This window comes from Beta vulgaris, chromosome 6 (genome assembly GCF_026745355.1).
Source record: "Beta vulgaris subsp. vulgaris cultivar EL10 chromosome 6, EL10.2, whole genome shotgun sequence".
NCBI classification, from domain to species: Eukaryota; Viridiplantae; Streptophyta; class Magnoliopsida; order Caryophyllales; family Amaranthaceae; genus Beta; species Beta vulgaris.
This window is the reverse complement of record NC_079207.1, coordinates 41,675,200-41,689,229: the sequence shown is the minus strand read 5'-3', so window position 1 is coordinate 41,689,229 and position 14,030 is coordinate 41,675,200. Positions and strand designations below refer to the sequence as shown.

Here is a 14,030-nt window from a genome sequence, read left to right as displayed (position 1 = left end):
TACCTTGTAGTCTAAGCCATTTCTTGCAAACAGAACCCCCATGGATCCTAATCAGTAGTTTGGGATGCCGGAAACTGATGAAAACAATGTTCCCATTGAGAAACTCCCCCAGGATTCTCAACTCCACTGCCGGCCACAAGACAAGGCCGCCCGCCCACTGACAAAGGTAGAAAAACCCCTGAGACTCCCCAAGAAAACATCTTTCATACCCTGCAGCACATGTTTACCCCAGAACAACTTTGAAGTGCTGTGGAGGTCTTCCAAGCCATGGCAAGCTACACCCCACCGACTGATCCGCCGGCTAAGCGACCTCTTAGCAGAGCCCACAGTCCAGTGAGAAAACTTAGTTCATTGGGGACGGGCCGCCAGGGGGATCGAGGCCGGCATGATCAGGATCAGGTTGCCAACTCCAAGACCCCCACGGAGCATATGGAAGAAGAAGAAGAAGAGGAGGAGGAAGCACAGGACACAGAGGTCCATCAGCAATCCTCTCATCTAAGGAAGGGGAGTGAGTACCGGCGAAGAGCACCGGTATCTTTGCCGAATTCGCCATTCTCCACTGCTATTCTCCAAGAGCCTATGGAGAAAATCAAGATGCCGACATGTAAGTATGACGGTAGGACTGACCCGGAGGATCATATATTGGTCTATGAGGGGCACATGCTGCTATACACCGACACTGACTCAGTATGGTGCAAGGTGTTCCCCTCTACACTGACCGGACTGGGACAGACATGGTTCAAAAGCATACCACGGGCAACAGTCTTCGACTTCCACCAGCTTACATCAATGTTTGTTACACACTTTGTTAGCAACAAACAAAGGGAGAAAACCACCGACGAGCTGATGTCGGTCAAGCAAGGAGAGACAGAAAGTATGAGGGACTATTTCGGGCGTTTTAACGCAGAAGCCGTCACCATTCCTACTCTCCGGCAGGTGGTTTCTATCTTAGCTCTCATGACGGGACTAAAGGAAGGAACTCCCTTTAGAAGTTATCTAGGCCAGAAGAAGCTAACAAGCCTCACAAAGGTGTTGGGCAAGGCAAACGACTTCATCCGGGGGGAAGAGTTTGACAAAGCTTCAAATGCTAAGAGGCCTGCAGCCGAGGAGAAAGAGAAGGAAAAAGACTGTAAAGATGATAAGTACCGGAAGGACAAGAAGCCGTACACCTCCAATAGAAGAGAGGAAAGTAACTCTGTGAAAAAGGGCCATAAAGGCCGACCTGACAAGTACCACAACTACACTCCTCTCACGACATCCCGTGCCCAAATATACGAGTTGCACAAAGATGATGACAAGTGGCGTAGGCCTAGGAAGATGTACTATAAAGGCCGGGATAAATCGAAGTGGTGCGAATTTCACAGGGATTATGGTCACATAACTGAAGACTGCAAAGACCTCAAGGACGGGATTAAAGACCTCATTAGAAGAGGGTACTTCACCCAGTACCAAGCAAGGGTCGACCGAAAATCTCCATCTAGAGAAGATGAAAACGGCAACAGAAGGCCAGTCAAAGATAGGATTACTGAAATCCATGTTATCACGGGTGGACCGATAAGAGGTGGAAGCATACACGGTGCTAAAGCTAGCTTGAAGGAAGTCAGGCACCAAGTGAACTACCACAATGCAGGGAAGTGGCCAACACCCCAGCCATGCAATCTATGGTTTTTACATTGGAAGACGCTAGGGGTATTGTCTATCCCCATGATGATCCCCTGGTAGTATCTATGCAGATGTCAACCGCAATAGTTTATCGCGTGCTGGTAGATGGAGGAAGTTCCGCCAATATACTGTATAAGGAGACGTTCGAGAAAATGCACTTTGACACTGCATGTCTGAAGCCGGTCTCATTCCCGGTTATCGGTTTCACAGGGGCCTCTGTCGTCCCAGAAGGAACCATCAAGCTGGCTGTAAAACTGGGGGAGGGATCTCACTCAAGAGACCTGCTAGTAGAATTCCTCGTGGTTGATGTACCGGCGGCGTACAACGCCATCATAGGACGACCTTTGATTCATGACGCGCAAGCCCGAGAAACTCTTGGAGAACCAGGAGTCGACAAGGGCATGCTATTTGACCGCTCTCAGGCATTCTAACCATAAACGTCCTGCTGATACACTAGCTTCGGAGCGGAAGAAACGAAGACTGGAAAACAAGGCCAAAAAAGATCTGTCAATGGAGAATTTCGAGGGAAGGCCGACAGATCCGCCGAGACCTAGCCGAGAAGGAGAGACAGAGGAGGTAAGCCTAGAGCAGGAAAGGCCTGAAAGAACTGTGAAGATTGGGGCCGATCTGGCTGAAGAGGTGAAAGTGAACCTGATTTCCTTGGTAAGGGGTCATGCCGACATCTTTGCTTTCTCCGCAGACGAGATGCCGGGCATCGACCCGGAATTCATGGTGCGCCGACTGAATGTGAATGAAGATGTCAGGCCGGTAAAACAAAAGAAGCGAAATTTTTTTCCAGTGAGAAAAATGCAGCCATCAAAGTGGAGGTGGATAAGTTGCTGGCAGCAGACTTCATTGATCCCTGTGACTATCCTGAATGGCTTGCCAATGTAGTCATGGTAAAAAAAGCAAACAGGTCCTAGCGGATGTGTGTTGATTTCACCGACCTCAACAAAGCCTGTCCAAGGATTGGTACCCATTGCCCAGAATAGACCAGCTGGTGGACTCTACCAGCGGCCATGCCTTACTAAGCTTCATGGATGCTTTCTCTGGGTACCATCAGATCCGCCTGCTAGAGACCGACAGAAACAAAGCGGCTTTCATCACGGATGTCCAGGTCTATGCGTACAAAGCCATGCCTTTTGGGCTAAAAAATGCAAGTGCTACGTACCAGAAATTAGTGGACAAGATTTTCGAGCACCAAAAAGGCGGGAATGTCGAGCAATACGTCGACGATAGCATAGTGAAAAGCCTGACAGAGGAAGCGCACATCGTTGACTTGGAGGAGACCTTCGCCACACTACGGCAGTATCAGATGAAGCTGAACCCCAAGAAATGCGTGTTTGGGGTGCGATTAGGCAAGTTCCTGGGGTTCATGGTAAGTGAGAGAGGCATTGACGCCAATCCAGACAAAGTAAAGGCCATCAGTGACCTCCCGGAGCCGAAGAGCATCCGAGACATTCAAAAAAATGACAGGAAGAATGGCAGCCCTCACCAGGTTTGTATCCAAGTCAGCTGAGAAGGCCCTACTGTTCTTCAAAATCCTTAGAGGAAACAAGAAGTTCGAGTGGGGGGATGAGCAGAAGCAGGATTTCGAGGAAGTGAAAGCGCACTTTAAAAAGCTACCGACAATAACTCGGCCAGATCTGGGAGATAAATTACAACTTTACGTGTCGGTATCTGAAAAGACGGTGGCAGCGGTGTTGTTGGTGAACAAGAAAGGGCAGCAGAGCCCCATATACTTCGTGAGTCACGTACTAATCGGAGCATAGCAAAGATATGAGCTATTAGAGAAGATGGCATATGCCGTCTTGATTGCGGCAAGAAAATGACGGCCATATTTCGACTCCCATACCGTCCAAGTACTCACTAATCAACCTCTGGAGAAAGCTCTACACAAGCTCGATACAACCGGCAGACTCCTCAAATGGGCAATAGACTTATCTGAGTTTGACATCGAATACCGGCCTCGTACAACCATCAAAGCCTAAGCATTGACCAACTTCATTGTCGAAACTACTTACACTGAGCCATCAGAATCCACCAGTATCTGGAAAATAGAGGTCAACGGTTCAGCGGCCCATAGTGGAACTGGGGCAGGAGTGGTCATGACGTCCCCAGAAGGGGAGATCTTTGAATACACCATACGGTTTGGCTTTAAGGCGTCTAATAACGAGGCAGATTATGAAGCAGCCCGGGCCGGACTAAGTCTGAGCATTGCGGCTGGCGCAAAGAAGATCCTCATGACCACAGACTCGCAGTTGGTATCAAGCCAAATTGAGGGGACCTATGAAGCCCGAGAGCTGGTTATGCACAAGTATCTTAGTCAGGTGATCAGGAAGCAAATACAAGCTTCGAAGACAAAGAGCTGATATTATGTCAGCATGAAGAAGAAATGCGTGGCTTAAAGTTGTTTAGAATCCATGGACTCGGGTTGGAACAAGGACAATGTTGCATAACTTGCGTGGATTCTGGAAGGCTCGAAAATGTTACGAGATAAGCATGGGGATTATTCATGTTATCTACTAGGAGTAGGAATAATAATAAGAGTAGGATAAGTTTATATTTTATGTTCTAAACTAAAGTAGGATAGGATTATGTTTTCTAGTAGATAAAAGTTGTTAATTCTAGTTGAATTAGGATAAGTTGTACCCTATATAAGGGACAAGTTCATATCAATAATACTTAGATTAAGATTAAAGTTCATTACTTATTTTCGTAAGTTACACGAATTCTTGAGTGTTGATTGTAGCTTCAATACTCGGCTTCTAGTTTATGTTTTGTGATTGAGTGTTCTCATAGAACCATAAACAACCTTTAGTATCAAGTTGTGAGTGTTCCAACTTAATCTAAAGTCGATAAATTTAAATAACTTGTGAGTATTCCAAGTTGATAAATTTACATAATTCTAACTTAGTTCACGCAGCTTAGCGACTGAATTCAAGTTATATATCAAGTGGTATCAGAGCTCTAGGTTCACACGACAACCATGGGAGAAAAAGCAAATAATCAACTCATTCAACGTGATCCAATGATTGAGGCCTTAATACAACAGACAGCAGCATTACAAGAGATGGTTACGCAATTGACACTCAAGGTCATCAACAACGAATCCAAGAGCAACAAGAATGACAAAGCAGATGATGATCGGGGGCTTCGATTCGAAGTAACTGAGTACGATGGCCAAGGAAACCCCAAAGTCTATCTTGAATGGGAGTCGGCATTAGAGAGGTTCTTCGAGTATAAGGGAACCAGTACCGAAAAGCAGTTCAAGATCGCAATGGCAAAACTAACCAAGTACGCAGCCCTATGGCATGCCAATTTAAAGAAGCAACGCAACAAGGGAGGCAAGAAAAAAATCGAAACTTGGGAAAAAATAAAGAAGGTATTACGGCAAAGGTTCATCCCTAATAATTATCAATAGTCTCTATACGTGCAACTCGCGACATTGAAGCAGGGCACAAAGACCATTGCGCAATATGTTGAAGAATTCGAGAGGATGTCAATCTTATGCAACATTGAGGAGAGGGAAGAGCAAACTATAGCTCGATTCCTAGGGGGATTAAATTGCGACATTTGGGACAAAGTAGAACTGCAACCCATTCTCTCCTTTCATGAACTATGCAAGCTTGCCATGATGGTTGAATCGCAAGCCAAAAGGGCGCCAAACAAGGCCTATTCGAAGGCGTTCTCTACGCCAGCAAGGCAAACGCCGCCACCGGTGACCCCGGGCACGAGCAAAAACGATGGCAAGACACCTCCCAATATGGAGAAGGATAAGGGAAAGCAGGAAGCCACTTTGGAGGATGGCACACCCAAAGTATAGTGTTTTAAATGCAAAGGGTATGGACACTACAAACGAGAGTGCCCAACGTCTCGGGTCTTAACATTAAGGGATGTGCGCGAGATCAAAAATCTTAAAAACGATGGCAAGAATGACACAGATAGTGACCAAGAATGTAGGCCTGAAAGTAGTGACGATGAGGAAGAGGGTGAACAAAATAACTTGGTCCTACAAAGGGTGTTGCATTCAAAGTCTGTGGATGAGACGCAACGCGAAACTATCTTCCACACTCGGTGCAAGGTAAATAAATCCACCTTCAAGCTGATAGTTGATGGGGGGAGTTGCGCCAACGTAGTAGCTGGTGGCCTAGTTAACAAACTGCAATTGTCAACTACAAGACACCCAAAGCCCTACAAACTTAAGTGGCTGGATGAGGACAACGAAGTATCGGTGAGGAAGCAAACATTGGTCAACTTTACAATTGGTAAATACCAAGACGAAGTTTTATGTGACATTGTGCCTATGGACGCTTGTGATATATTACTTGGCCGACCGTGCCAATTTGACAGGAAGACCATTCACGATGGAGAGTCTAACACTTACAAAATCACACACGATGGGAAGACGAGGATTTTACTTCCACTAAATCCCAGCGACATTAAGGTCACGAAAAAGAGTACCCCAAAGGAAAGCAAACAAGTAATGTATGTCAATAGGAAGCAATTTGAGAAGGAATTCCACCATCATCAAATAGCATATGTTCTCGTGGCTAAGGAGATAAAACCATTTGATTGCATTAAGAACCGTAAGTTAAGGGAATCATTGCATGAGTTTGAGGATGTTTTTCCCGACGATTTACCTCAGGGATTACCACCAGTCAGGGGGATTGAATATCAAATTGATTTGATACCGGGAGCACCAATACCCAACAAGCCTCCATACAGATGCAATCCTGAAGAAACAAAGGAGATGCAGAGACAGATTGATGAATTAATGGCAAGAGGGTACGTTCAGGAAAGTATGAGCCCGTGCGCAGTACCTACACTATTAGTACCGAAGAAGGACGGGACATGGCGCATGTGTATCGATAGCAGGGCGATCAATAATATCACTATCAAGTACAGATTTCCTATTCCACGATTGGATGACTTGTTAGACGAGTTAAGTGGTTCCAAGCTATTCTCGAAAATTGACCTCCGAAGCGGGTACCATCAGATTTGCATAAGAGAAGGGGATGAATGGAAGACCGCATTCAAAACAAAGCATGGCTTGTACGAGTGGTTGGTGATGCCGTTTGGGTTAACAAACGCTCCCAGCACATTCATGCGGTTGATGAACGAAGTATTTCGTCCTTTCATTGGTAAGTTTGTGGTAGTTTACTTGGACAATATTCTGGTATACAGTCGGGACGAGGACCAGCACATGAACCACATTCGGCAGGTGTTTGAGGCACTACAAAGGCATAAAATTTACGCCAAATTAGAGAAGTGTGACTTTATGCAGCGTGAAATCGGATTCCTAGGTTACAATCTTACGCATGAGGGTATCAAGGTGGATCCAAAGAAGGTAGAAGCAATCGCTTCATGGCCCGTACCAACCACGGTTACACAAGTACGTTCCTTTCATGGGCTGGCATCGTTTTATAGGCGTTTCATAAAAAATTGTAGCACCATTATGAGCCCTATTACGGAGTGCACCAAGCAGGGGAAGTTTAGGTGGACGCAACAAGCACAAGGGGTTTTCGAGTTGATGAAGGAGAAGATGTGCAATACTCCCATCTTAGCATTACCTGACTTCACAAAGCCTTTTGAGGTAGAATGTGACGCGAGTGGAACGGGGATTGGCGCAGTTTTAACGCGAGGAGGTAAGCCAATATCATATTTCAGTGAGAAATTAAATGGTGGCAAGTTGAACTATTCGATGTACGACAAAGAATTTTATGCCATGGTTCGTGCACTAGACCATTGGAGCCATTATCTCAAACCTCAGGCTTTCGTTCTACATTCAGATCATGATTCCTTGTGACACATCAATAGTCAACAAAAGCTAAATGCCCGACACGCAAAATGGGTCGAGTTTCTACAATCATTTAACTTCGTCGCCAAATACAAGGCAGCCATGGTGAATTCGAAGGTGCTGGGTTTCTAAATTCTCAAAGAATACTATGAAGGGGACTCGGACTTCAGCACGTTTTACAATGAATGCAAGCATGAGATAGCCAATCAATTCAATCTGGTCGATGGGTTTTTATTTAAGGGCAATAAATTATGTGTTCCTAAATGCAACATACGAGAGCTACTCATTCGTGAAGCACATGGGGGAGGATTAGCAGGGCATTTTGGCATTAATAAAACTATTGAGTTGTTGCATGAACATTTCTACTAGCCCAAAATGCATGGAGATGTGCGAGCCGTATTAGCACGATGTGGAACGTGTCAGCGAGCTAAGAGTATTTTTCACAAGGGTCTTTATACACCACTTCCAGTTCCGGAACGACCTTGGGAAGACGTTAGCATGGACTTCATTGTGGCTTTGCCTAGAACACAAAGGGGTAAAGAATCAATCATGGTTGTAGTTTATCGATTTTCAAAAATGGCCCACTTTGTAGCCTGTCACAAAACCGAGGATGCAATAGGGGTAGCGAATCTATATTTCCGAGATATTGTTCGTTTGCATGGAGTACCTAAGACTATTGTTTCGGATCGTGATAGTAAATTTCTCAGCTATTTTTGGAAAGGGTTATGGAAATTGGTGGGCACCAAACTCTTGTTTAGTACGTCACATCACCCCCAGACTGACGGCCAAACAGAGGTAACAAATAGGACAATTGGGTCTTTACTTCGAGAGCTAGTAAGTAAGACAGGTAAAGATTGGGATGTCAAGCTATGTCATGCCGAATTTGCTTATAACAGGACCCCAACATATGCAATTCAGACTTCTCCCTTTGCGGTCGTATATGGTGTTAATCCATATGTCCCTATTGACTTGATTGCTTTACCCAAAACCGAGTATATTCATGATGATGCAAAAAAGCACGCTGAGACGATGGTGAAGCTGCATAAACAAATAAAAGAACGCATTGAGAAGGTGAATAACATGTATAAACAACACGCCAACAAGGGAAGGAAACCACGCTTATTCGAGAAGGGTGATTTGGTTTGGGTTCACCTGCACAAAGAACGATTTCCAAATCAACGTAAACTTAAACTAATGACAAGGGCTGATGGACCTTTTAGAGTTGTGGAGAAAATAGGAGACAACGCATATAAACTTGACATTGGTACTAAATATGGCGTGGCTAGCACTTTCAATGTGGGGGATTTGAGTCCTTACTTGGATGACACGCAAATACAAGAATTGAGGTCAATTCCTTTTGAAGAAAGGGGGGATGATCAGGAAGCAAATACAAACTTCGAAGAGAAAGAGCTGATATTATGTTAGCATGAAGAAGAAATGCGTGGCTTAAAGTTATTTAGAATCCATGGACTGGGGTTGGAACAAGGACAATGTTGCTTAACTTGCGTGGATTCTAGAAGGCTCGAAAATGTTACGAGATAAGCATGGGGATTATTCATGTTATCTACTAGGAGTAGGAATAATAATAAGAGCTTCAATACTCGGCTTCTAGTTTATGTTTTGTGATTGAGTGTTCTCATAAAACCATAAACAACCTTTAGTATCAAGTTGTGAGTGTTCCAACTTAATATAAAGTCGACAAATTTAAATAACTTGTGAGTATTCCAAGTTGATAAATTTACATAATTCTAACTTAGTTCACGCAACTTAGCGACTGAATTCAAGTTATATATCATCAGGTGAAGAGCATGACGGCTGGATTGCAGAGCTTTGAGGTCAAATTAGTACCAAGAACAGAAAACATGGCGGCTAACGCTCTATTAAAGCTAGCAAACTCGAGCGTCAGTGACAAGAAGTGAAGCGTCATGGTGGAGATTCTGGGGGAACGAAGCATAAACACTCCAACACTAGACGTCAATGTCATAGGCCAGAGCCCGGAATGGTATGACGACATTGTGGCCTATAAGCTGGCAGGTACCCTCCCGAAGGAAAAGATAGCGGCCCAAAAGCTAAAGAGGGACTCATCTTGGTACTGCATATTTCAAGGCACTATTAAGGTGCATAACGGCCTATGAGGCCACGAAGATAATAGAGGAGATTCATGAAGGAATCTGTGGGAATCATATTGGTGGAAAGGCACTAGCACTAAAAGCATTAAGAGCAGGCCTCTACTGGCCAAGTATGCTGGCAGACGCCTAGGCGTACGTCAAAAAGTCTGATAAGTGCCAGCGGTTTGCGCCAGTGATCAACCAGCCGGCAAATGACTTGCAGCCGATCCAAAACCCAATCCCTTTCGCTTAGTGGGGGATGGATATAATAGGACCTTTCACACCGGCATCTGGAGGAAGGAAGTTCCTAATTGTGGGTATTGACTACTTCACGAAATGGATTGAGACGGAACCAACCGCGAAGATAACGTCCAACCAGGTGAAAAAATTCATCTGGCAAAACATCATCACCATGTTCGGAATTCCTATGGGAATAGTGATGGATCATGGCGTCCAGTTTGATTGCGGCCCCATACGAGACTTCTTGCGGCCATTCAGCATCAAGTTCGCTTATTCGTCGGTTTGCCATTCCCAGAGCAACAGACAAGCAGAAGCCGCCAACAAGCAGATCCTCAATGCATTAAAAAATAGGCTGGACGAGCTAAAGGGAGCATGGGCTGACATGGTTCCAGCCGTGCTATGGTCCAATAGGACCACTGAAAAGGAAGCCACCGGCGAAACTCCGTTCAGGCTAGCCTTTGGAGTAGAGGCAGTGATGCCGGTAGAAGTGGGACTGCCTAATTGGCGAATCTTAAACTACGAACCAGAGCTGAATGGGCAACTACACAAAGAAGACCTAGATATTCTACCAGAAGTCAGGCTGGCAGCAGAACTAATGTCTGCAGCATACAAGGACCGGATAAGCAACGCCTACAACAAGTGAGTACGAAGCCAGTTGATCTCCAAAGGGGACTTCGTCTTCAGACGCACAGCAGCAACCGGGAAAGCGCACGTGGACGGTAAGCTCACAACTAATTGGAAAGGTCCATATTTTGTCAAAGAAGAAATCGTGCCCGGATCTTACCGGTTAGAGGACATGTCGGGTAAGCTGCTGAAAAAATAGCTGGAACGCTAGTGTCCTCAAAAGATGCTATGTTTAGTCAATAGAACAGGCATTGTTGCCAATGTTATGGCTGAATTTTTTGACAGGATGACATTGACGCAATGACGTGATGACTCAATGACATGATGCCATATGACATGATGACGAAGTAACTATGACTTAAAGACGCAGCGAAGAATGCGAGATTGGAGTAGAGCATTAAGTGGTAACAATTTAGCTAAATAAGGAAGGAGTGTAATGAGGCAAAAATTCAGCCGTTGAGGAGCAGGGATCATGACGTTGGAGCGCGAATGAGGAAGCTCTCCCATGATTGAAGGACCGAAATTAATGTAATAATTAGTGAATTTATTATGTATTCGTTAAGGAAAAGCCAAGGAAAGAAAAAAGGCATACAAAAGAGAGTAGAGGATCATTAGTCATTTTTTACGCAACATTATCGGAAGAATACTTGAGAGAAAAATACTTTTGTAACGTCAGTCACTCACTAAGAGAAACAGTGAACCATAGTAGATTGGTGGATCTCCATCCACCCACAGTTTTTACCCATCTTCATTGGGGTTTTCTGCGTCACCATTTTTGTGTGTTCACCCCCTTTGATCCCCATTGCATTCGTTTGTTGCATTGTCTTAAACATAATCTGGCTAAGTCGTCCCAAACTTTAATTTCGTCGTAAGTGATAAATTTTAGCATAAACAATTTGGCGCCCACCGTGACACCTAACCTCGAGGAAATGCAAAGACAATATGAACAGATGAGGGCAGAAATGCTCGAAATGAAGCAAGCCAACGAGCGGCTAGCTACCGACTTCACGACGTCGCAGGAGAGAATCCAGAAATTGCAGGAAGAATTAGCGTCGTCCAAAGCTTCGAAGGTCCGACAGCGCTAATCTGAACGACAGCGCTAATCTGAACGACATCCCTTTCTGAGTCAGATAGTGAGCATCTTGAAAATGACGAAGAGCCCGAGGATGAAGAGCCCTTAAACAATGAAGAGAACGACCACGGCGAAGGAGAAGCGAATCTTATGGCAAAGCGCATGGTCCAGATCGAAAAGCAGAATAAGCGCTTAATGAAGCTCATGTCCCAGCTCCCCGGGGCTTTGACGCCAAGCATCGTGGAGCATCCAGATGATTATGCAGAGTCATCATTCGTCGAAAGGATCGCGAGGGTTGTGCATCCCAAAAAGCTCAATCTGCCTACCCTCGCTGCTAATTATGATGGTTCAACCGATCCAGGCGAGCATGTCGCCCAATACAAGCAGCTGATGTGGCAAGCGTCAATTCCTTGACATTTAGTAGAGGCCTGCATGTGCAAGTCTTTTAGAGCCACGCTCACCGGTCCCGCTCTCAAATGGCTCGGATCCCTCAGGCTAGGGAGCATTGGCAATTTTTCCACCGTAGCCAATAAGTTCTATGAGAAGTTCGAAGGAAGTCGTAGCCTGGAAAAGCAGACGAGCGACCTATATGGCGTCGTTTAGGGGCCTAAAGAATCTGTTCGCGATTATTATAATCGCTTTAATAAAGAAATGATTAGCATTAAAGATCTTGATACTAAGACTGCTATTGAATGTTTCAGGAAAGGATTAATCTTGCGATCAAAGCTATACAACCGTCTGACGAAGTATCCGTGCCAAACGTTAGAGGAAGTCAAGTCGCGAGCACTAGTGCATATGAGACTGGAGGAGGATGATGCCATCCTTAACACCATATCAACCCGACGTGCACCAGAGACCCCTGCTAACCCGAAGGCTTTCGTCCCCAAGAAGAATAATTGGCGAAGCCACCCATATGGTCTCTCAAATCAGGTAAAACAATGTTGCTGACGTGGTTGAGATTGCCAACCTTCCCAGATCTAGACTCTTAGGGATTTTCCATCGATGTTAGAGGCGTCGTAAATGCCTTGTCCAAAATCGAAGCACCCGTCCGTTGGCCAAAGAAGAGCAACCGACCGGAAGCACAAAAAGATCAAACAAGGTGGTGTCAGTTCCATCATGACCATGGCCATAAGACGGGAGAATGCATTGCGTTGCGACAAGAGGTCGCGTTCATGCTTAATAAGGGGCACCTTAAAGACCTCTTGAGCGACAAAGGTAAAGCGTCCTTCGGTAGGAATACCTCTTGAGCGACGCACATAAAGGTAATCAATGTTATTTATGGTGGGTCTGATGTATGTGGACTAATGTATTCCGCAGCCAAAAGTCTAGCAAGAGAGGGCACTCCCTCGTCCGCCGTTTTTAAATCTTGCAGGTCAGCGGAGGAACGCAAGCTTGAAGCAATGGCAATAACCTTTGATGACGACGACGTCTGCGACGTAGAGCATCACGATGGTCTAGTCATATCACTGACTATCAGTAATTGCTTGTTGAAGCGGGTGTTAGTCGATGGGGGCAGCTCAGCCAACATTATATTCAAAAGCGCCCTCGAAGGTATGGGTCTATGCAATAAAGATATTACTAAAAAATCTACTGTTTTGGTAGGATTCAGTGGAGAGGCCCAACATACTGTCGGAGAGGACACATTGCCAACCTTAGCCAAAGGCGTCAACCTGCCCACCAGATTCAACGTTGTGGATTGCCCGTCCGCTTATAACATCATTCTCGGCACTCCATGGATACAAAGATGAAGGCCGTCCCCTCAACTTATTATCAGTCGCTGAAGTTTCCAACCAAGTGGGGCGTCCAGGAAATAAAGGGCGAGCAGAAATCTGCAAGAGAATGCTATAGTTCGTCGCTCAAACCCCTAAAAGCGTCCATCTAGCAATTAAAGGATGGGTCAGCGCCCGACGCGCCCAGCGAGCAGGACGTGGATGAGGTGATGCTCGATCCATCCATCCCCGATCGTGTCGTCCGAATCGGAGCGACGTTGTCGCAAGAAATACGAGGTCAGTTAGTCGATTTTTTGAAAGCTAACCAAGATTGTTTTGCTTGGTCCCATGAGGATATGACAGGAATCAGTCTTAACGTCATCACGCATAAGCTCAACGTCGAACCCGGTCACAAGCCCGTAAAGCAGAAAAGACGCAAATTAGCACCAGAAAGGAATCAAGTCATCAATGACGAGGTTCAAAAGGTGATCGACACTGGAAAGATCCGTGAGGTAAAGTATCCAGATTGGTTAGCCAATGTCGTGGTGGTCAGCAAGAAGAACGGGAAGTGAAGAGTCTGCATCGACTTCACAGATTTGAATAAAGCGTGTCCCATGGATCCATTCCCTCTCCCTCATATAGATGCAATGGTCGACGCGATGGCAGGTCACGAGCTTTTAACGTTCATGGACGCATATTCCGGGTACAACAAAATATTGATGCATCCGGACGATCAGAAAAAGACCGCGTTTGTCACTGATAAAGGTATATATTGATATAAGGTTATGTCTTTTGGTTTGAAAAATGCAGGTGCC

General features: G+C 45.3%; 2 protein-coding genes across 2 annotated transcripts; both read left to right on the top strand.

Annotated features, from left to right (window-relative positions):
• The first annotated feature begins 267 nt into the window (after positions 1–267).
• LOC104896850 (hypothetical protein) lies at positions 268–1,722 on the top strand. Its single transcript, XM_010683639.2, has one exon. The coding sequence runs from the start codon at positions 268–270 to the stop codon at positions 1,720–1,722; it is 1,455 nt and encodes a 484-aa protein (XP_010681941.2).
• A 2,929-nt stretch (positions 1,723–4,651) lies between these two features.
• LOC104896849 (uncharacterized) lies at positions 4,652–7,471 on the top strand. The gene is made up of 3 exons (XM_048646895.1): positions 4,652–5,047; positions 5,120–5,482; positions 5,597–7,471. Exons 1-3 carry the CDS (start codon positions 4,652–4,654, stop codon positions 7,469–7,471), a joined length of 2,634 nt encoding a protein of 877 aa, XP_048502852.1.
• Positions 7,472–14,030: the final 6,559 nt, after the last annotated feature.